This window comes from Onychostruthus taczanowskii, unplaced genomic scaffold (assembly GCF_017590055.1).
Source record: "Onychostruthus taczanowskii isolate IOZ18803 unplaced genomic scaffold, ASM1759005v1 scaffold55, whole genome shotgun sequence".
NCBI lineage: Eukaryota > Metazoa > Chordata > Aves > Passeriformes > Passeridae > Onychostruthus > Onychostruthus taczanowskii.
In genome coordinates this window covers 5115994-5138225 of record NW_024503124.1, presented here as the reverse complement: position 1 = coordinate 5138225, position 22232 = coordinate 5115994, and the positions used below count along the sequence as shown (strand labels likewise).

General features: G+C 49.7%; 1 protein-coding gene across 2 annotated transcripts in view; it reads left to right on the top strand.

Annotated features, from left to right (window-relative positions):
• The window catches only part of KIZ (kizuna centrosomal protein), a 29161-nt gene that overhangs the window by 6517 nt on the left and 412 nt on the right, over nt 1-22232 (top strand). For both annotated transcript variants that reach the window (XM_041417282.1, XM_041417281.1), the window contains exons 5-12: nt 2430-2745; nt 3485-3701; nt 7047-7181; nt 7682-7837; nt 8998-9133; nt 9855-9999; nt 14025-14124; nt 20704-20747. In XM_041417282.1, the coding sequence (XP_041273216.1) occupies nt 2430-2745; nt 3485-3701; nt 7047-7181; nt 7682-7837; nt 8998-9133; nt 9855-9999; nt 14025-14124; nt 20704-20747 (1249 nt within the window). The remainder of the gene's footprint in view (nt 1-2429; nt 2746-3484; nt 3702-7046; nt 7182-7681; nt 7838-8997; nt 9134-9854; nt 10000-14024; nt 14125-20703; nt 20748-22232) is intronic.

Here is a 22232-nt window from a genome sequence, read left to right as displayed (position 1 = left end):
GCTGGCTGCCAGGGAATGTTATTATGCAGTTAAATGTTTGGTATTTAAGACTCTTATCAGAAAAGAAACAGAGGCCACACTATTTTGTTTTTATAGTAGGAGGAAGGTTTTTGGTTTCCTTTCTTCAGTGCATTAGCAGTCGTTAATCTGAGTTTATAGGAAGTTTTCCCCATAGATTAAAAAGTTAAAAACCTTGAATTTAGAGCGTTCTTTAAACTGTAATACACAAAGCAGTGAAGCCTAGCAGCCTTGACCTATATAGGCAGGCCTGTGGCAGGGTGTAAATTGTGGCTGGAATTGGGAGGTGTTGCGGGGAAAGGTGAGTTTATTTTGGAATATGAGCTGTCCAATTAGGGCAGGCAGTGTGGGAGATGGAATTTCCAGCTGATGGAAAAGTTGTCATCAGTACTAGGGCATCAAAGGCTTGTGCTGTGACTTGAGGGTTGAAAAACTGTGGGCAAGTTTTGGGCACTGTGACAGTGTGGTGTGTACACAAAAATGTCAATTTTTGTATAATAATGGAGTGGATTGTGGATTCCTTTATCCCCTGTCCTCCTCCTCCTCATCTCCCTCCTAAAAAACAGAGGTAACTTCAGCTACATTGTGCATTTTTGCCATGTCCCTGGAGTGTGTTTCAGCTCTTAATTCTGTTGGGTTTTTTTTCTCTTTAAATGTGCTGGTTCTTCTGTCCAAAACACAGGAGTTTGTTCTCAGTGATGTGGCACAGAGTCAGTCACAGAGGGAGTGTGCAGTCAGCACATGGGATGTCCAGGAGACAGCTTGTGGAACTGGTTTTATTTCCCAGCCCTGGGATTGGGATGCAGTGACTGTGTGATGATGACTCCCTCAGTGACATCTTGGGGGGTCATCTCTGGGCCTTGGGGACCCAGGAGGACAATCCCAGAACCAGTCTTCTACATATGGGAAGTATCCCAGTGCTGAAACCCCTTCAGGAATATCTGGCACGTTCCTGAGCCATGGGAAATGTGCCCTTTTGGGCTCCCAGTGTCAAGGGGAGTCCTTAAGTTCAGAAGTCCCACCCTGAAGAGCTCCTTCCCAGCTGGCAGAGCCCAGGCTCCTGGATCCTCTGTGCTGGGATCTCTTCCTTGGAGCCTTCAGAAGATTTTGGACTTGGGCATGCTGGAACCTCCCAGGAACACCTGTGGGTGGCAGAGTCCCTTTCCAGGGAAAGGGATTAGTAGGAATGTGTGCTGTGCCTGTGCCTGTTTGAAATCCATTTGTTTTGGAACGCTGCATCCAGGAGCTGCCAAAGCCACGCAGGACTGGCAGGAGGCATTTGAAAGCACCGAATCCCATGCCTGAGAAGTAATTAGGAGGAACGTGAGAGCAGTGGTGATGGAATAAGCTGTGAACTTAATCTGAGTGGCAAACCTTTACTACTGCTTAAAATGACTTCATGGCTTTTTGTTCTGCTCCTTGTTACGTGGAATTTGAGCTTTTTTACGGAACCTTAGTCACAGAGCAGACAAGATGCCTTTGTTTCCTTTCAGCTGGGCTTGGCAGCTGACTTGGTGTGGGAGGAAGAGGTCAGGCAGTGAAAGAGAGGGGAGAGGTGTGGAGGTGACTGTAAATTGTGCTGCTGGAATCTGGGGCTGGAGAGGAAGCCCTGCTCAGTGTGAGCAGTGGCATTACGATGGCTAATTTTGGCTTTGCATAAACTGGCCATGACCCTACAGCAGTCGTGGTGACAGCAGCCACTCCTCATAAATTGTCCTGATTGAGTAGGTGTGCAGAGGAGAAGAGGCAAGTGTTAAAACAAAGGGATTCGGCAGCAGAGTGGTTGTATCCTGGAGCTGGTTTTGTGCAAGTTCAACAGCCCTTAGAGGAAAGTGCCATTCAAAATGTGTCTGCTCCGTGTCCCATTGTCACCTGGTGGGAAAGGCCATGTCACTGCCATGGGAAGAGCAGGAGGGAGACAGTGAAACTGAGTTTTGTCTTGTTCCATGGTGTGAGGGAAGCTGGATGTGCTGAGTGATTCACACATGGAACACGATGGTCCCTCTGGGCTCTGGGCCTTGTGGGCAACTCTAAATGTGGTGCTTTGGTCCAGGGTCTCCAAATCTGTGTATATCCTAATCCCAAAGGTTTGACTCTTTGTAAAAAATCCAGTCACCATTGAGATGGGTTTGAGTCCTGGGTGTGTGTGGGTCCCTTCTGGCTGGGCTGGGGTGCAGGCAGATTCTGCCACTGGACGTTTTGGCTCATGGAGCTTTAATGCAGGCCTGGGCCCTCATTTCACACTGGGTGCACGGACTGTGTGCCAGAGGTTGTGTAATATTAATGCCACAGCAAAGTCTTGAATTTTGTGACACATTTCTCTTCAGAGTCCATCATGGCACCCTCAAGAAGCTGCCATACACAGTTGGTCTCCTGTTTGTCTCCTTCAGCCGTGTCCCGCTCTGTTTCAGGTGCTGCAGGCCGGAGGACCGGTGGGAATTGGCACCAATGCAGCCGTGCCAGGAGAGCTGGGCTATCCAGCAGCAGCCTTGCTGGGCTGCCCCACATCAGCTGCCTCGGCCACAGGAGGTTTGGGCTCTCAGCAGGAGCCCCCTCTGCGCTCCCCGTCCCCTGAAGGGCTCGGTCCCGAGAGCGGCAGCGCTGCTGGAGAGAGCGAGGAGGGAGCAGCGGGACACGGGGACCTGGCTGCCAGCGAGGAAGGCTCTGAGCAGCTCACCTCAGCTTCTGGTGCCAAAGTAGCCCCCCCGAGGCTGGGAAGTGTTCCAGGTATGGCAGTGGTGTGTGTCCCTGTCTGCCTCCTCCCCAGCCAGAGCCTGCCCACAGCTGCTGTTCTTCCTGCACCTCTGGCACTGGGCTTGGAGCCTGGTGGCTCTTACTCCTTTTTTCTCTATTTGTTCCTTTCTTCTTTTTGGCTCCATTTCCTCTCGGGCTGCTCAGCAGGACAGGGAAGGACATGCTGAGGGCTGATCCTGGTCAGGGGCACTGTGAGGGAAGATTTCCTCACTGCTGTGCCCACAGAGGCCCTGGCGTAGTCTGAGCCTCCTCTGAAGAGGAGTAATGTGAACCTGCTTCATCAGAGGAGTCACCACTGGGTCAGGCTGATTCCCTTCTCCCTCAGAGCTGGTGCACAATAGCTGATTGATTCCCCCAGAGCTGATTTGGTCAGGTAGCTGGTCTCTGTGCCAAAGTGGTTTCTGAGAAGTGACAGGTTTGTTCCCAAACCCCAAAGGCTGCAGCCTCTCTGAACTCCCCCTTGTGAGAGGAGCGTGGAAGGACAGGGGCCGAGGGCAGGGAGGCCCGCAGAGAAGAGGAGTGGATGGATGGATGGATGGATGGATGGATGGATGGATGGATGGATGGATGCTCTCTCACACGGGGTGAACAATGTAGGTAAGCTTAGTTTCAGCCCCTACACTGTGAGCTACTCGATGGTCCTGCTAATGTTTTGAGAAGAATAATTATAGTTTTTATATCTTTGATTTATTATTTTTTATTGTTATTACAGGGGCAAAGCCTAGCCTGAGCAGCTGGTCAGCTCACAGGGAGGGGAGCAGTGCCAAGCTCGTGGTCCCTGCTGGTGATGAGGAGGAGGCGAGGCCAAGCATTCCCAGCCTGTGGCAGGAGCAGGGCAGGGATGCCCAGGCTCCAGAGTGCTCCCTGCTGCCCCCACCGAGCCCTCCTGCAGCCCAGGAGGAGCCCTTGGACAGCTCAGCAGCACACAGGTACCACCTCCCTGTTTCCTGGATCAGCTGGGCTGGTCAGGGCACAGCTCACACCAAGTTCTCCCCTGTCCTTTAGCACCTTGTATCTGTGCTGGGCATTCAGGGGCTTCGGGCACCTCACTGGGGTCAGAACTGGCAAGTGAAGGATTTGTTACTAAAATGCAGGTGGTGTTCTTTAAATGTACAGAAATCTTATTCTGGTCACTCTACTTGGTAAAACTTCCACTGGTTGAACTGTTTGAACGTTTTGTTTGGAAATAGAGTAAGAGAGGACAAGGACAATGTGCTGCAGGACATTGTGCACAGGGCCTGTCCTCTGCTGCAGGATTTTGTGGCCAACAAATGCAGCGCCAGAGCATCGGGCTAAATCCATCCCGGCAGGATTTTTGGCCCCGCAACGCCCTCATGAGACAGGGAAGTGCATCCCTTTTTTTGGTGGGGCAGTGATCACGGTGAGATCCTGGAGCTGGCCCAGGTCACCCTGGAGGGCTGGCCCAGGTCACCCGGGAGGGCTGGCAGGTCTGTAGTGGGATGTCATGCAAAGGAAACAGCGCTTTTACCAGGAGAGCAAGCTTTTGCTCCTGCAGAAGGAGTTCTCTTCTGCCAGTTGGTTGGGTTTTCCCATCTTGGTGGTTTGCAGTGTTTAAATCTGTTAATGTCTGTGCCTGTTGTTGTGGTGGTGCTGATGTCAGTGCTGGTTTGGGAGTTGACACCTGAGCAGAAACTGGGGGCCATCGGCAGAAACTTCCGTAACTTTATCCTTTCCTATTTGCATCTGGCTGTTGCTCACTATGGAAACATCATCTGATTTACATGTAAAAAGCTTTCCCCCAGTCCTCCCTTTGTATCCCACCTGTTAATCACAGCAGAGCAGGCTAGAGCACCGAGTGCTTGTCTCTGTGAGAGGAGTCAGAGCTGACCTGAGCACCCGCAGTTTAACCTTGTGTTCCCTCCCCGGGAGGCCTTGCTGCGCAGTGCCTGATGAGACACGGAGCAGCTCTTGAGGCCCGGGGAAATTATACACAAGGTTGGAGCGCCTGCATTGTCCCCGGCGTGCGGCTGGAACCGCAGCACAGAGCTCTCCTCCCGTTGTGCCAAGCTGAATGCCTCCGCTTCTCAAGGCCATGGAAGTGGGATCACCACTGCTCGCTGGTGCTGCAGAAAAGATACAGGTTTTAATTTGCTTTACCTGAAAATGAAAAGGCAGATCCACCAGCAGGAGCCGTTCCCTTGTTGTGATCACAGCCAGGTGGGCTTTCCAACGCACCTGCAGCGTGCACACTTGAGCCTTGCAAAATTAATTGGCTAAAAATCTTTTGGAAAAGCTTGCAAGTGATTAGTACGTGAATTCCAATTGTACACGTTATACAAAGTATTGGAATGCAGCTCCCTCTGCTCTGTCACACCATGGATTCACAACATGTGATGTCCTTCCAGTCTCCATGGTTTTCTCTTGCAAAATTCCTGTGCTGGCTGAAGAAATGTGCCAAATTCTGTGTATTTGTTGCCTTAAGTTGAAATATCTGTAACTTGGTCTCTCCCATTGCAGTAATGTCACTGTGGTATCAGAAGGAAGGAATTGTTCATACAATTCTGGTGAATTATCTGAAATGAGTACAAGGGATGGTGTTGAAAGGAGACCATGGCTGACTCCAGAGGCAAAAAAAAACAGTCCTTGTGCGCCAGGAAGCCACAGGTTTTTATCTTTGGAGCAAATGCTTCTCCTGTCTTACTGCAGAGATGCCAGACTCTGTTTTTTAAGGAGTTTTGGGTTTTTTCCCCTGAAGTGTTTGCAGCCAAGGGAGTTGTTGTTGGGAAAGGTGATTGAGCAGAAGGTTTTCCATCTTGTTGCAGGTCACAGCAGGTGCTGCAGCTTTGCTGCCTCAGTTATCAGAACTGGTGATTGTTGGGCAGTAATGTCAGTGTTCCGAGGATCAGAGGCTGCTCTCCTGCCTTTTCATACCCAGCCCCACGGGAAGAGCCTGGGATGGGTTTCCTATCAGCAGCCCCCTGGCACCACGGGGGCTCACGAAGGCTCCTGGTGTCCCCTCCCGTGGAGCCGCTGATCCAAGGGGAAAGGCTCCGTGTCCTCTTACCATTCCCTGCAGCACCCAGGCCTTTCTTTGAGGGCTTAAACCCGGGGGGCAGGAGGCGGGGGGAGAGGGTCTCTGAGAATTAGTGTGGAGAAAGATGATGACTATTTTAAGGCCTGAGCTGAGGGGGTGGAAAAAGGCAGAGCTAATGCCTGTGCTGCTTCAGCTGCATTGAGGAGGACTTAGCACAGATGGATTGTGCATTACAAAATGTAACACATAATTCAAGCTGTCAGCTTAATCAGACTGTTTCCAGGAAGCAACCTGTAAAAGAGAAGGACCTCTTGTTTGCTGACCTCTGATCCGTAGCCTGCTGCAGATTGTCATACATTTTGTTTTTCTTTATGTTGGTGTCCCTTCCTTCCCCTTCCCTTTTTATTATTGTATCCCTCTCGAGTGGCACCCTGGAAGGACCACCCAGCGGGAGGAAAACAATGGGAAACGAGCCGGCCGCTGGAATACAGGGTTTGTAAGGCTGGGGGAAAAGAGAAAGCACTGTTTAACTGCCTATGTGATCTCCCGGGCATTGTTTTGCTTATTAAATGTCTAGGAAACTCGACTAAAGACACAGCGGCCCTCACTTAATTGTTCACTGTTGCCCAACACTCGGAGGGAAAACACAGCTTTGGGCACAGCTCAGCACGAGTGTGCAAATGCTGCAAGTTTTTGTGCACAGAGCTTCTCCCTGGAGGCAGAGTAAGCCAGGGTTAACTGTGGAAACATGTCAGCTCCTGCATGTGGGGGAAAGAAAGAAAGAGAACTCTCTTTCGCCCCAGCTGCGGTGTTCATTGCTGGCGAGACCTGGGCTGGGAGCCCACAAAGAGGCAGCCGGGGACCTGAATAGCCATTTACACCTCTGTCCCGGGATTAGCCCGCGGCATTGTTTCAGTGGTTAAGTCCTCATTTGCATCATTATAGAGGTGCAGCTTCATCAAAACCCCTCTGAGGTTCCACGGCTGTCCCCATACCTGTAGGTGGTCACCAGATTTGTTTCGCTTGTGGAGGTGAAGGAATTAAAAGTGCTCGGCACGGGGGTAATTTCCATGCAGCGGCCCAGTCCAGTCCGGGCTGATTTTTGGATGGTTTGTTTGCTCATGTGCTTCCCCGCCACTACCCCTTCCTACAGAGCTCGGGAACGTGGTTCTTGCCGTTCGCTTTGGAAAGCTCAAACGAAGCTGTTTATTTTCCCAAGGGGTGCGACGGGGATGCACTGAGCAGCCCTGTCACACCCTGTCTGTCTGTCCATCCGCAGGCCCGGCGGGATGCAGACCGAGCTCCAGGAGCTCTGCCACGCACTGCAGCTCCTGGAGGGCGTGGTGGAGAGGACGAGCCCCCGGCACCGGGCACTGTACCAGGGCCAGCCCTCGGGGACAGCGGAGCTGCCCAGGTGAGTGAGTGCAGCCCGGGGAACAAATAGCCCGTGCCAGAAAAACACAGTAAATGGAGCAAGAGAGCAAAGGGAATCCCCAGAACTCGGGTGTTGCCAAAACCAGTGGCAGAGAGCCCTCGCTGTCCCTCCTCAGCCTCTGGGCCCCTAGGTGCAGAACTGGGAATTGTTGGTAACTTTATTGACAATGATGCACAGCCTCCACAGACTGAGACTCTTGTAGGCAGTTGATGATTGGAGAATTCCTTGGGAATTAGGGAAAAGGAGCCCCAAACAGGCCTGCCCCCCAGCTTGCCACTGGAGGAGATGTGCTCAGCTTCCCTCTCCCTGGGTGGCTGCACCTGGTATATTCCAAGTGCTGAGTGTGACCTCCCTGTCCTGTCCCACATGTGTCACAGAACGCCATGGATGTTTGTCCCTCTGGCTGTCCCCTGGCTGTCCTGTCTCCAGGCTGGGACGGACTGTGCTCACAGGGCTTGTCCCCCTGCTTTGTGTTGCAGTGCTCGTGCTGGGGCCAGCGGGCTGGCTCAGGGTGACCTCGAGGTGATGGAAGCCTTGGTGCTGCGGCAGCTCCAGGCCGTGTCCCAGTGCGCGCGGAGCGGGAGCCTCCCGCCGGAGAACACTGCGGAGAGAGCGGGACACGAGGAGCACACCAGGTACGGGGGACACAGAACCCACCAGGGGGGAGGAACATCTTTATCTCTGCCCTGGACCCGTGCTGCCCCTCTGGCACCGAGGCAGCCAGGCCTGCACTGGTAAACGGAGCCGTGGAGCGCGGAGCCTTGTGGCACTTGCAGTGGGAGCATTCAGGAGCTCGTTTATTTCCCTCCCATTCCCCAGTGGTGGCTCATGCTCCACAGGGCAGCCGTGGGGTCCCCCCAGCTCATCTGGTCCACAGTGTCTCCCACTCTCTGGCAGGCAGGGAATTGCAGGAACTCCAGTCACCTCTCAGCCAGCCATTCCCAGGATCTGAAGGTAAGGCCGACAAATGCAATTCTGAGAAGGAAATTATTCTGTTTGAGACAGAAGATGCACATGGCCTTTGAAAACAACAAAGTGCAGTTATTCAGAATGGGCTTTTTCTTCCCGTGCATATGCCACAAGGACAAGTGAGAATTACTTTTTTTTTCAGGTCTTTTTAACCCAGGAAAGAAAACAATTTCCATTCTGTCTTGCTTAGCTTCTGTCTAGACCCCCCTCCCTGTCGCAGGCTCTGCAGTGCTCAAGTGCTGGCAGGATCGGGGCACTTGTGAGCGCTGCAGAAGGGTCTCTCTGCAGTACCTGCCTCTCTTGCGAGGCTGATACGCCTGCGGGCACCAACAGCTCCTTGTGTCTCCTGAATGGTTTCTTAGGGACAAACACTCCTGGAGTTAATTGGAATTCACTCCTCTGAAACTTCACTGGAGCAGCAGGAAAAAAACCAGCTTTGGCAAACAAAAGGATTGCAGGATTGAGATTTTCTACATTAAAAGACACCTTAGTTGCTTTTTTCCTTTTTTATTCTTTCTGAGCAAAAGACAAGCCTGAGGCAGTGGGTGCCGGGCTGTGCCCCAGGGAGTAAGTGAGGCCAAGGTGCTGAGACCAGGGTTGTGTCTTTGGATCCTGAGCCTCAGGACAGGACAGGGCAGGCATGGTGATGATGATGATGATGGTCACCTCTGCCCATCTTGCAGAACTCTCAAGCAGCTTCCTACATTTTCCACTTAGAATATTTTTAAAAGAAAAAGTGGGAATTAAGGAGCAGATGGGTGGTGGCTTTTCCCAGCACATGTGGGTGCGGTGTCTGTCTCACTGAGGGTGCCGGTTTGTTCCTCAGGGACACGGACGCGCTGCGGACTCTCCTGAGCCGCCATGGCTTGTTCCTGAAGGAGCACTGGGTTCAGATCCCGGAGCGGGTGGCAGAGATGTTTGAGCAGCTGCTGGCTTCGGGAGAGGAGGAGCAGGACCGCCAGGTGGGCACTGACACCTTGGGTAAACCAGGGGTACTGGAGACTCGGCACCGCTGCGGCTGTGCCCTGGTAGGGTGTGGTGGTGAGGGCAAGGGTGGGCAGTCTGTGGTTAACCAGCCCTGGGGTCTCAGGGAAATATGTCCAGTGCTTCATCCCACAGGAAAAGGGAGCTTTTAAGGTTCCCACCCTTTATGCCTGTCAGGCACTGGAACAAGCTCGCCCCTTTGCTCTGGTGCAAACCATCACAAGGCTTCCATCTTCATCTTTCTCTGTGACTTTTTATCATGAATGATGTGTTTTGACTTTTTTTAAAGCAGAGTGAGATTTCGTGCTGAACACACAGAGCATTTTATAAATGGTAGCACACTCATGGTTTTTCTAAGTTAATGCAAAAGTTTATAGCCAACTATTTAAATAAATCAATAGAAATGGTATTTCATAGGCTGTGAGTGCCTCAGCCCCTTAATGTGCTATGAATCAATTGATTTACTAAACAGTGAGAGATTTAGGGCAGAACATGAAGTAGATTTTACAGACTCAAGTCCACATTTCTGTCCCAAAACCAGCCCCAGAGGAACACCCTAGATGTCAGGTAGTGGAACATCTAACAGAAACACCCTGAAAGCAGATTACCCCTGGAGTGTAGATTAGCCTGAATGCGTGTTGGAGAACGCTGGAGGCGGAGGATAATGGAGCTGTGGCTATTTCTGTTTTGAATGCTCAGACTGTGCTGGTGCTGAGAGGGGCCCTTCCAGGAGAGTGTGGGGATGAGCCACCTGTCCAGAGTGATGAATCCTCTCTCAGCCTGCCATCGATCCCGACCAACGGCGGGGAAGGAAAGCAGGGGGAGCTGGCACAGCGAAAACCAGGTAAGGGGTGTTCCAGCTCTGGCTGCCACTCCAGGTTCCTGCTCTGGACATAGGGGAGTTCTGTCCAAACCCCCAGGGGACTGTGTCATAGCCATTGTAGGCAGTTTGGATTGGGGGGATTTTCCTCAATATCTCGGTATCATTTGTGATTCCGGCTTCCCAAACTAAGTGATGTCTGTGGTGGTGGGTTTTTCTGCAGGAGAGGGAAGGCCAGGCCCTGTGGCCACTATAAAATGGATCACTGAGTTATGTGTGCGTGTTTACAAAGCATCTCCCATTTAGGAACTGGGGGATGTATTTTTTGCCTGTTGTGACAAAGTCAGACCACAGAAGGAATTACCAAAATGAAAGGGTTAGAGCAGGGCCATTTCCCAGCTCAGGACATGCAGGTGTCGGGGAGAGCCCAGTTTGTTCCTTCACACAAGGAGGGAATATATTATTCCAGTGATTGCAGCTCCTTGCTCTGCTCCTGGAACACCCCTTCCATCGCAGTCTGGCAGCAGCAGGCAATTAGGCTGCCGTGCTCTTTGCACAGCAAATGCAAACAGGCTGCTCCAGGCTCCGAAATCCACACCACTCTTATGTGCAGAGGCGACCAGACTTTGATTTAAGCTAATTTCCTGCAGTAGGTCTGGCACACACCACCGTCACCAGGTACTGCTGTAGGTTGTTTGTTTCCCAAATCCAGGAGGTCTTCAATTCCTCAGGACATTTGGTTGGCTTGCCCTTCTTTGAGTAAGCTACAGAGAGGCAGGGTAGCAAGTTCCCGGTGGGCTCTGCTTTTATGAGCAGTAATGGATAGTTTAGATCAATAAACAAGAGATAACAAAAGTGGGAAATTAAAGGGAGTAGGGCTTAAAAGCAAGCAAACCGGTCTGATGGCTGCCGCTTTGAAATGGTTTCATTACGGTGTGTTCACAACCAGAAGTCACAGGCTGGAGTGAAGATGAGAGCTGGCAAGAAAGTGTGGTGGGAAAGATTCCCATTACAGGTGGAAGGGGTGGCTGCATATTAACCTCGGGCCCAGCATTCGACTGGGTTATACAATCACACCCCGGCGGCTCCGTGCCGCGGGCGACTTCAGAGGGAGCAAACCCAGCTGCTCGCCCTGAGCGCAGATTAAATGTCACATCACAGAGCCCACGTTGGCAGAAACAAAGGTGGGGAGCACGGTGCCTCTTTAATTCCTTGTAATCACGTTCCACGTTTGCAGCGTTGTGAATATCCTTTCCGCAAGCCCGTCGGGGCCCGCCGTCGGTGTTACGGGGGCAGTCTCTGTGGTGGAGATCCAGTAATTATATGGCCAACTCCAGAGGGTGCTGGTTTGATTCTCTCCGTGAGTAATTGACTGGGGATCATTAGAATAAGCATGGGGCAGATCCCTGCCAGGCAGGAGCCGTGCCTGTGCCAGCCAGGAGCCTCCTCTCTGCCTCCTGTACCAAAGCTGCCTGATAGCAGTGGCTCCCTCCAGCCAGTGCCATCACCGAGACTTCCTGACCTCTCCTGGCTCTCTCACGGAGAAGATGTACAACTGCTAATGCTTCCTGTGTGTAAAAATGCCAAGAAGCTCCTCAGCCAAACCCAGTAACTCCAGTTCCAGCCCGTCCCTTGTGAGGGAGCTGTCTCTGCTGTTCCTCTGTCTCCGGGAGTGAGGCTTCTCACACCTCACTTGAAAGCCAAGCTGCTCCTTTCAGACATGATTCATCTTCAGCCCGTGATCTTCTGCAGGCTTCTTATTCCCCTCCCCTCCTCTCCCTGCCAGGCAGCTGCTCATTCCCTTTTATCATCACCATTTGGTGTGGCCCCGGGGCTCTGGAGTCATTATGGGCCTAAAACAGAAGCCACATCTCTTGTGTGTTGGCTTTTGGGCTCAAACAACTTGTTTTGAGGGGTTTACATGAACTGATATTTGACAGCCATCCATACATGATTGTTTTGCTGTATGACTTTTTCTGAGCTTGAGGGATACAAATTTGGGTTGATTTATTTTTTTTTAATTTCAGTATTTGCTGCATTTTTTAAGTGTTGGTTTGAAACACCAGAAGCCTTTTGGGGCTTTGGGGTTCGATAGGCTTCACTGTGAGAGCTGTGTGGACGCACTTCCAAGCAGTGTTTAGGACCCCACTTTGGGAATGCTTCTGGAGTTTTGGTTCATTTTTCTTTTACTTCTGTTAGGTAAAAAGAGAACCAAAACATGAATTTACTTGAATATCTGTAAATATTTCAGAAGTATTTGTGTTGGTTCTTTAATGCCCTGTCCAGAGCTCATGGGAGACCACCTGTGGATAATGGGCTTTAAAGGGATTGTACCTGGTCCACAGCTGGCCCAGAGAGGAGCTGGCTGATGCCAGCAGTCTCCTGTGGTACCAGGTTATTTGAAGATACAGGGGGAGAGCAGGGCTCATTCTCAGCTCCTCCACAGATGCTTTGTTTTTTATCGGGTAGACGCAGCAAAAGAAATTGTTCATCTCTTCGACTGTTCCTGAGGTAGGCGAATAATGCGAGATTAAGAAGGATAAAACCCATTATTTCTTGTTTTGCTGGATGACTGTTTAAGAGTCTCATTTATGAGTAGGAAATTGCTGATTTCATTGAAGGGGCAGGTTTGTTAAATCTTTAACGAAACCAGATTCTCTCTCTTCCCTTCACTTGTCTTTGATTTGAGCAGGCGTTAAGGCTGTAGAGGATTTGAATAAAAATGTTGTAACTGCTCCACTCCTTGGGCTCTGCTTTACAACAGCTGGAACATCACCCCCAGCTGCTCTCCAGGTCTGAAATCTCCTGTAGGAATAAGGAGGAAAGGCCCTATTACAAAGAAAAAATCAGCCCTTCTTTATGTATTATATGGGAACATGAAGGGGCACAAGCTGGATTCTGCTTTCCTTTTTAGGCCACCTTTAATGAGCCAACAATCGTGTGACCACTTTTCCCACACCCACGTGTCCTTCCTGGTGAGGTCCTCCTTTGAGTATTCCAAGGTGCTGCTTGGAGTGCACCAATCGAGGCATTTAATAAGTCTCACTCAAGCTTTTGCTCTGTTTGATATCGTTTGATGCGTTAGGGATGGAGGAAGTTCCTTGGGCCAGCACCAGGTTGGACCCTGCACTTGTGTCAGTCTGGATGATGCCATCCAGCAGCTCGTGTTGGACACTTAAGTTCCTAAAAGACCTCTGAATCTTTCTGAATTTGTGAATTCTGGGTGGAAATTCTTCATCCATCTCTAAGCAGAGGCAGCAGCAGCTTGAGCACTGGTTTTGGGGGAGAGCAATGACATGAGCTGTGATTTTTTAACCCCCTTTATCTTCTTTCCCCCTCTCATTCTTGATTTCTCTCTCCTCCTGGGCAGGCTCTGGCACCTTTTTGCTGGAAGTGCCTGAGACTGAGCAGGACTTTTGCCACTGCAATCCAAGTGCAGAAGGGACTGGGAATGTACACAGCCAGTTAGGAAGTGGAGAATCCAGTGTGGACAAAAATACTGAATTGTCCTGGGTAGGGACATTGGTGACAGCAGGGCTTGGTTATAGTTCCATTGCTGTAGATAAAAACATATATAGAAAATATATGCATGCAAAGCAGCCTTTTAAAGTGGGATTTGTGCTTCAGCACCATGTGCTTTGGAAACGAATACAAAGATGAGCAATTGTCTGACTCCAGTGAATGAATCCATTTGCCTCTTCTTTTTTTTTTTTTTTTTTAATCAATCTTTACAAGATGGAAATGAGATCCACAGAGCAGGGGGAAAGGGAAGAAAGGAAAGTGGGGATAACAGGTTTAGAAATAGTTAGGCATTTGGCTGTTTAAGTCAAAAAATCTCAAGATATGTGTTTAATTAAATTTTTATAGGATTTATTTATTTTTGTCTAATTCAAGAAAATGGTTGAAAACACAGCGGTATCAAATAGCATTGACAGAACTGTAACATTCCAAAATAATCTACATTTAAGAGGAAGGAGAACAAAAATAACCTTTCTGCTTAATGTAAATGGGAATTTGGGAAGTTCACAGTCCCTGTTTTTCCTGCACAGGTGGAGATCGCAGCCACAACAGTCCCGAAAGAAGCGACAGTTTGGGAACACATTCGGAAAGCAGCTCCTTGTCGGATGGAAACGCTCCTCCCTTCTCCAGGTAAGGCTGTAACACTGGAAATGGTTCCATGAGGGAGAAACCCCGACAGAAAAGGGCTGAAGATCCCCTGATTTATTTTTGTACTCTGACCAGAGTTAAGGTTGCTGTTTCTGTAACCAAACACTGCAGGTTGGAACACCTCAGAATGTGAGCTCCTCCTTGATTTTAATCCTTCTGCTCCATGGATTTTTAGGGTGCTTGGGTGAGGCCAGTTCTGATTCTTCAATTGCTGTTAAAATCATAGAATTTCTATAATTCAAGCAGATTAAATACAAGCTGTAACCAAGCACAGAACTGGTGTTCCTGCTTTTGTGTGGGATTAATTCTTACCTTATCTTAGGTTCAATTGTTTTCTCTTTTCATATTTTCTGGAACTTTGAGAATGACAAGCCTATGATTATCCTGCCTTGTGCTATGAAATGCAAGGGTGTTCCTGTAGATGAGTTTTTGAAATGTTATATTTCAGCCCTTCCCTGAAGCCTGGGACAGTGGGAAGAGCAGCATAGGGCTCTGAGAACTTACTTCCAGGATCACTGTGGCTGAGTAAAATGTGTAATTTAAAATTACCTATTTTTTGTTTAAAATAAAAACTCTCCCAGCTAAACCCCACTGCTGCTACACTGCCAGCCAATCATGCCTGCAGCCACTTCTGCCTCGGTTAGATGATGTACATTTTTTTTTCCTTTTTTTTTTTCTTTTTCTCCAATTTTGATTTGTAATAGATTTCAAACAATTCCCTCTGGTCTATAATTCCAGGCCTCTCAGTGCTCAGCAGCAGCACACTTTGTGCAGGGATACGCGATGATACTGCTTTACAAAACCATGGTAATAAATCTGTAAGTCAGTGTAAGAGTTGGTTTCTGTAAATGGCTCAAAGCCACAGCGGGGTTTGGGAGCAGCCCTGGGTGCCGGCTGCCCGGAGCGCGGCACGGGGAGGAGGAAGAGGCAGCCGGGCTGTGCCGTGCCGTGCCGCAGTTCTGCGGCACTGCAGCTCTGCTCCAGGCAGCCACTCCTCGGGCTTTATTGCTTTCACAAGTGGTCTCAAACCCACTACTTGAGAATAAACATCCCTGCGAGCTCGGCCGTGGCACTTTATAAATTCTCCTTTGCCGCGTTTTGTCACTGAGCTGATGAGTGACCTCGGCGCGGACCCCGCCGGACCGGAATAAAAACCGTGGCTCCTCTGATGTCCCCCAGACAATAATTATCATGTGCCAGTTAAGCCCAAACTACAGCTGAGGGATTTTACTTTAAAGCGGAGGCTCGGGCGCAAAAATGCATTTATAGCTCTTTGTCTGGCACCTCATTATGTGTGGGCCTGATTCATTAAGTAATTGGTTTGCAGTTGTTTACATGAGTATTAAGGCTTTCTATTCAGCAGCCTTTGAGATACACATTGTGCAAATGTTGCATGTTATGAATGCGGAATGAGGGGCCGGGGCCCGGCCCTATTGGCTAAACACTGCGTGCTGTTGAAAAGCAAGAGAAAGAGATTGGGTGCTGTTTTGCATAGCAATGACTTTCTTAATAAGCTTTACAGATTGATACACACAAGCTATAAAAGATGCAAAGAGATACTCTTAGCACATTTATCCATGCTCGTTTCACTATTATGGGCCTGGAGAAGGGAAGAATTGAGGGCTTTCATACTCGGGTTTTCAGTGCATGTCTTCAGTGCATGAGACTTAATAGAATCCGATGTTTATTGTATTATAAATCATGGGGAAGTAGGCAGATCTGCAACAGTTTATTATTAAAGATTCTTTCAATGTAAATCTTTTTCTGCCATTGTATTTCCTACAGCAAAATCATTTTGTGGTTGAGTGGGGATGAAAGGCATAATGTACGACGGAGTGAGTCTTAATAGGAAGCTGCTCTCCGAGTAAAGACCACTTGTTCCCTTTTGTTCAGCGGTGCATGCCAGAGCTTCCTCTTCTCCCACAAATGCCGCCTGCTCTACCTCCAGCAAGAAAACCACTTTTCCCTGGCTCCTTTACTTTCCTGGGGGAATATTTCTACACACAGAGATGCACCTCTGGGTGGGGTGTCAGGGTGCTGCAGCAGGCGAGAGGGTGTTAAATGACATGGTCCTGGGGGGGAGAAGGTATCAGAAGTCAGGGCTGAGGATGCTGGCGAGTGCAGGCGGGTGGGCAGCTATGTGTGTGGCATTCCGGGGGGCTGTAGCGATGGATGCAGCCAGTGGAGGTCACTCGCTTTCTGGGAATTCCCCATTTCGGATGCAGGCGTTTTATTTTTCTTTGACTTGTTTGCGCTGTCTCGTTTCCAAATAATCTGGAGATTAAAGGTGCGTTATCAGCTGAGAACCAAAGCCCGCTTTGGATTTGTCAGGACACCAACACGGCATAAAGTCTTTTAAACTTTAATTAATCTGCTGGAAGGACTCTGGGGGGGGTCTCTGAAGGCTGGTTTTCAGCCCTGTTGCCCAACACAGCTGTAGTGACATGCAAATAGAAGTTGGCAGAGTCCAATTTGTCTCTTAATCGTTCCTGGGCCCGTTGGCTTTGGCCATCGGGGGGCACTCGGGCTCTGTGCATCCCCCACTTCCCCCTTCCTGAACCAGTCCTGACGCTGAAAACTCTGCTGTGCTCTGAGGAGACTTCCCAGAGCTTTGGGGCTGGCAGTGCTCAGGACGTGCACAAATGCATTTCCCTTGGAAATCCAGGAGAAATGCCATTGTGTCGGTCTGGATTCCTGGGAGGTGCACCCAGAAACAAGGCAGGATCCGATGGTTTTATTCCCCCGACATACTCACAGTTGTCCAATGGCTTCTGTAAGAAGCTGACTGAAAATTCCAGCAGGATTGTCTGCTGTTCCAGCTGTTTGTGTGAGCTTTGTTTTCTTTGCCTGCATCCCCAGCTGTTGAAGAAGCAGTGCTGCTGGGGCGGCACTGCCCTGCCAGGTGTGTGGGGAGAGGCACCAACATCTGCCAGCTGAGCACAGAGGAAACAGTGGATTTTTTGGCACTGCCCCTGCTCTCCTGCACAGCTTCCTTGCAGCGTTGTGATGTATCTTTGTGTCAGTGGGGGTTTTTTTCTCCAGCGTGGTGAATCCAAACAGAGACTGGTCTCAGACGCAGCTCGACAGAAATCTTTGTACCCTAAAATAAGGGTCGTTCTACTCACAGTGTAATTACTGAAATTCAGTGTTATTACTCCAGCTCGGGCATGATGAATGGACTTTTGAGTTTATACTGCCTATGTGATACTGTGCAGAATATGTACTGTAGGTACTTGGTTTCCCAGGGTGGGAACATTCCTCTGTTGGCATTTAGGATTTCCCAAATTTTTTGGGTGTCTTTTTCACTTGACACTAAAACGTAGAAGTTCAACAGGTGCTTTAGGAAGAAGAGCCCCGGGCCACAGTAAATGTTTCTGCTGTTTTCCAGCAAGTCCCTTTGATTACCTTGGCTCTTGTTGTCCTGGCATTTTCCTTGATGCCTGAGGTTTTAGCTTTTATATTTTTCAGATTCTGTGCTGCTTTAGTGTGTAGATCTGAGCTTCATATTAAGGGATAGTAAGATCTCTTCACAGAGTAGGGAGACAAAACAATTCCTTCTCTAGCTGGGGACCAAGGACAAATTATCAAATCTCAGGCCCAAGAGCATAAACAACGGCAGAATGAAGAAAGCAAAACAAGAAGGATGGGACTTCATAACCTAAAGCTATAATTGGACAATTAACTCCAATGTGCTAAGGGACCAGAACTTACAAAAGTGAGGGACCTTGTGAGCAGTTGTCCATTTTTGTGACCATTTTGGGTTCATCTTGTGTGTAGCCCTGACTGGGCTGCCCAAGGTGTATCCATTGAGGCCTTTTAGTAAATACCTACTTTATTCTTTCACTCTGTCTAGCCTCTGTTCTAGGTCAGCCTTCGCAAGGCATCATCCTCTTAATATTAATTTTCATTATAGAGGAAAAAATATTTTCTTGGAGCTTTTTCATTCCTTACTGTTGCAGCATCTTCAATACAAAAAGCCTGTTTCATCAGAGAAATGGAGAGATTAAAAGGCTCTTTGAAGTGAAACTGGTTTGGGTTTTCTCTTTGTCAGAGCCTGGGTTCAGTTTGGAATTATTTTAGGGAAGAAGCAAATGTGTAAATGGGTATTGGAGGGTCACGACAGGGGATTAGTGGAGGCGCTGGAACGGGCCTGGCTCCATTTATAGCCCGAAAACGTCTCGGCGGAGGTCTGTGCCCATTGTGTGCTGCGGCTGCGGGGTGAGCGCTGCCACGGCCGGGGCTGCTGCATCTCTCCAGCTTCACACACCTCACCCCAGAATTGATCCTGCAGCATTTCCCAGGTTTGGGCTGGGGGAGCTGCAGTTCCCCCTCTGGTCTTTCCGATGTCCTCGCTCCATTTTCTCGATCTGCCCAGCATTTCCCTGTGCTGACAGCTCTCGTGCCGAGCCTTTGCTGCCGCCCTGTCCCCATCTCCCTTCTCTGGGGATGGCTGTGCTTGGCTTTGGCTCCAGGATCTTTGGGGAGTGAACCCCATTCCATATCTGGTGGGTTAGCCCTGGGAAGATGAACCCCAGGGACCAGATGGTGTTCAGCAGAACACAAACGTCTCTCTCCCTGCTCTCCTGCCAGCTTTGATCTTTCTCTTCATGGGAAGCTGGGGTGGCAGTGGGAAGGTCTCCAGATATTTCTACAGCCACGGTGGTCTTTTCTCCATGGATCCCTCAGCTAGATCTGGAAGACCAAACCCTGGAGATGTGGGCAGTCCTCCCTGGTGATCCTCAGCACTGGACCCAAAGCACTGACCCACTGGTGTTTGTTGTGGGGTTGAACCATGGAGAGAAATGGGACAGAACTGAGAAAAACTAACTCAGTTGTCAAATGGCTTTTGTAAGAAGGGAACTGAAAATCCCAGGAACCCCACGCTCCCTTTTCTGCAGCAGGCTGGGATGTGGCCAAGGGGAAGCGATGGCTGCTGCCCCCTGATCTTCTCCTCAGCTACTTGAAATGGTTCCTGTGCCAGCAGTCACAGGAGGAACCCACCAGCCACAGCTCAGCAACAAGTGGTTTCCTGCTCCATACTCCACGGAAAACATTTTCATGGGCTGAGCCTGGGATGCTTGCAGCACCTGCTGGGATGTGCTGAGGACCAGGAGTCTGGCCAAAGGGAGCAGGAGCTCAGGGTGTTCAGCAGGATCAGCCCAGAGGCTCCGGCTTCAAATCCTCTCTGGGTATCCTGTCAAGAGAAGGCCTTTGAAGGAGAAGTGAGAGTATAAGGCAGTGTGGAGTTTTGTTTGGAATAAAAGGGAAAGCCGGTGGGGTGGTGCACTAAAGGAATGTTGGAGAAACATTTGAAGCCAAACAGTTTAGAGTTTTTCACTGAATAAGGTCATTATGAGTTACATCACTGTTAGTACTCTGCTAGAGCTGTCACTTGGTACTGGCATTTCTGCCTTGGTGGAACCGTGGCTGTGTTTAATATTCTGGGAATTTCTGTCCGCAAAACAGGAGCCTTTGGAGAGGAAATGAGATTTAAACAGTGGGAGCTTTCTCTGGGTTAAGAGGAAGAGTGGCTGCACCACTGGTAGCTGCAGTGTGTGAAACTTTACATGTGCCTTTCCAGCTGCAATCCCAAATTCTGACTGAATACTGAGGGTAACGCACACAAGGAATCATCTTTGGTTTTTTTTATCTCCTTCACAAATGCCTCCACAATAGTGGAATATTTGCAGCTCCCCACTTTAAGCACTTCTGTACTGGCTGCTACATTTTTAAATGAAACACAGCAAATCACAGACATTTCAGAGAGTCCTGTTGTGACTGAGGCCACAGCTTCAAACTGCACCTTGACATTGCCTAATATTTCACTGATTGGCCCAGTGATGTCCCAAATATCTCCTATTTGATCTTCCTATTAAAATCAGCTGAAGCTTTATTTTTGGAGCTTCTTGCAGGACTGCTGCTGTAACAGTTAATTCTCCCCCATGTTTGCCCCCGTGTGATTATTCCCCAGCCCCAACACAATGCACGCGCTGCACACAAAAGATCAAAATGATTCCAGCTTGTTTGAGAGATTCAAAAGGGCCTGTGATGCTCCAGACACAAGAGCAGCCATTTAGCAGAGCAGGCTCGGGCTGCACACACATCAAGGTAGATCAAAGGCAGTGGAGATTGCACATTGCCATGGGGCTGGGGGACAGCAGCAGGACCCAGAGGAGCGCACAGGGAGGAACTGCAGGGAGCAGCACTGGGGGAGATTTGGTTTTGTTTGGATTTTGTCTTTCCGTACTTTCTGTGCTCTGAAAGGTGGGAGCAGCTTGGCAGGGCCCTGCTCCTCTGTACCTTAACTCAGTGCTGGTGTAAATCAGTGCTGTTACCAGGGAATGACTCCAGGAAAAGCTGGACCAGTGTCCCTCCTGCACATCAATTTCTCTACCTTTTAGGTGAAGAAGTCCATGATTGAATAGCTGTTTGAAAAAGAAAAAAATAGTTACAGAAGCTACTGGGTTGTTGTTTTTTTAAACCATTTCACAGTATTTTTTAAAAAGTCATTTATGTTTTTTTTTAATTGGAGACGTGCTGATTGTTTGAAATGTTTTACAGGACTGAATTGCAGAAGGAAACAGTAACTGCCATAAAATCCAAAGGTAAGAGGCAAATGTTACACTACTTAAACTTAGTGTCTTTCTAGTTAAATGTATACTGTAAAAATTTTTACTGTTCCCTCCCAGAATAACATTATGACCTGTATAAGGTACAGAGAAGGGGAAGCATGGAATTTCCCTGTCTCCTGTGGGAGCCAGCAGGGAGCTGAGGAGGACAGATCCAGGGCAGAGAGGACGTGTTTGTGGGGGGGTGGTGTGGAATGGGTTGGGATCTTTGCAGGGTTTAATAAATGCCAGTTAACAGCAGGTGGAGGGAACCTGGAGAAGGAGAAACCTGGGGGTTCCTTGGTCTTCCCTGTGGCCTGGGATGTGAGTGGGTGCAGCTGGAAGGTTTTGTGTGTGGCCAGGCTGCTTTTATTCTGAATTGGTATCTGGACCCTGTGTGTTTTTGCTGCCCACACATTCCAGTTCCCCCTTTACCCCCTGCAAGGACCTCCAGGGCCTGCAGCCGCCTCTGACAGAGCCTCCTGCCAGCAGGGCAGCACTGGGATCCAGGATCTCTGCCTGGAGCCCTGCTCTGGGTGCTGGCCATCCAGAATGGCCCAGTTTTAGAGGTGTGGCATTGAACTGAGGCACAGATGCCATCAAGGACAGCTGCTTTGGTGGCACTTGAAAGGCTCTGGCGTGCCTGGCCCCTTTCCTGTCTTGGAGCCGTTCAGCATGGCAGCTAGCACAGGGCTGGCTCTGATGTTCCCAGCAGAGAACAGCCCAGGGGGCCGGGGATGGAGGATGAAAGATGCAGATGCTGCATTTGTAGATAAGGTGTTCACGGAGCTGGTGCCATCAGAGGCACCAAAGTGCCTCAAACACGAGCTGCAGTGTCTGTGTGAGTGTGACAGCCTTCCTCTTCCCGCTGTCCCTGGCCAAGCCCTGAGCCTCATTCTGGCTGCCTTTGGACAGCCAGCAGCCTCTGGATTATGTGGGAGCAGAGAGCACGTCTCTGTGAGCCACTGCGGCCCTGACTTCATGTGCCACACTTCCTGCTCTGTTCTGTCCATGGGTCAAAAGAATTCACATCTCCAGAAATCTCTCAGGCTCTGAGAACTGCCATGGGATCATGTGCCACACTTCCTGCTCTGTTCTGTCCATGGGTCAAAAGAACTCACATCTCCAGAAATCTCAGGCTCTGAGAACTGCCATGGCGTTCTGCTGCTGTCAGTGAAAGGGTTTGCTGATTCCCAGAGCCTAAGGTTAAAGCCATGTGCTCCACTGAGGTCAGGCCTGCATGGATCTGCTCTGATCTTCAAGTGGTGATTTTTCATTGGTGATGTCATTGCCATTTTTGTGCCAACTCTGTGATGTCATGGCCCGCTGGTGACTTCATCTCAGGGTCAAGTAGTGGGGAGAAAGGGGAAGAGAATAGACAAAGCTGCAATTCAGGCAGCAGCTGGTCAAGTAAATTGCTTGGAGTGGAAATGTTCTGCCCAGCTACCTTGTGGCACAATGGAGTGGGAGCGCTGAATGGGG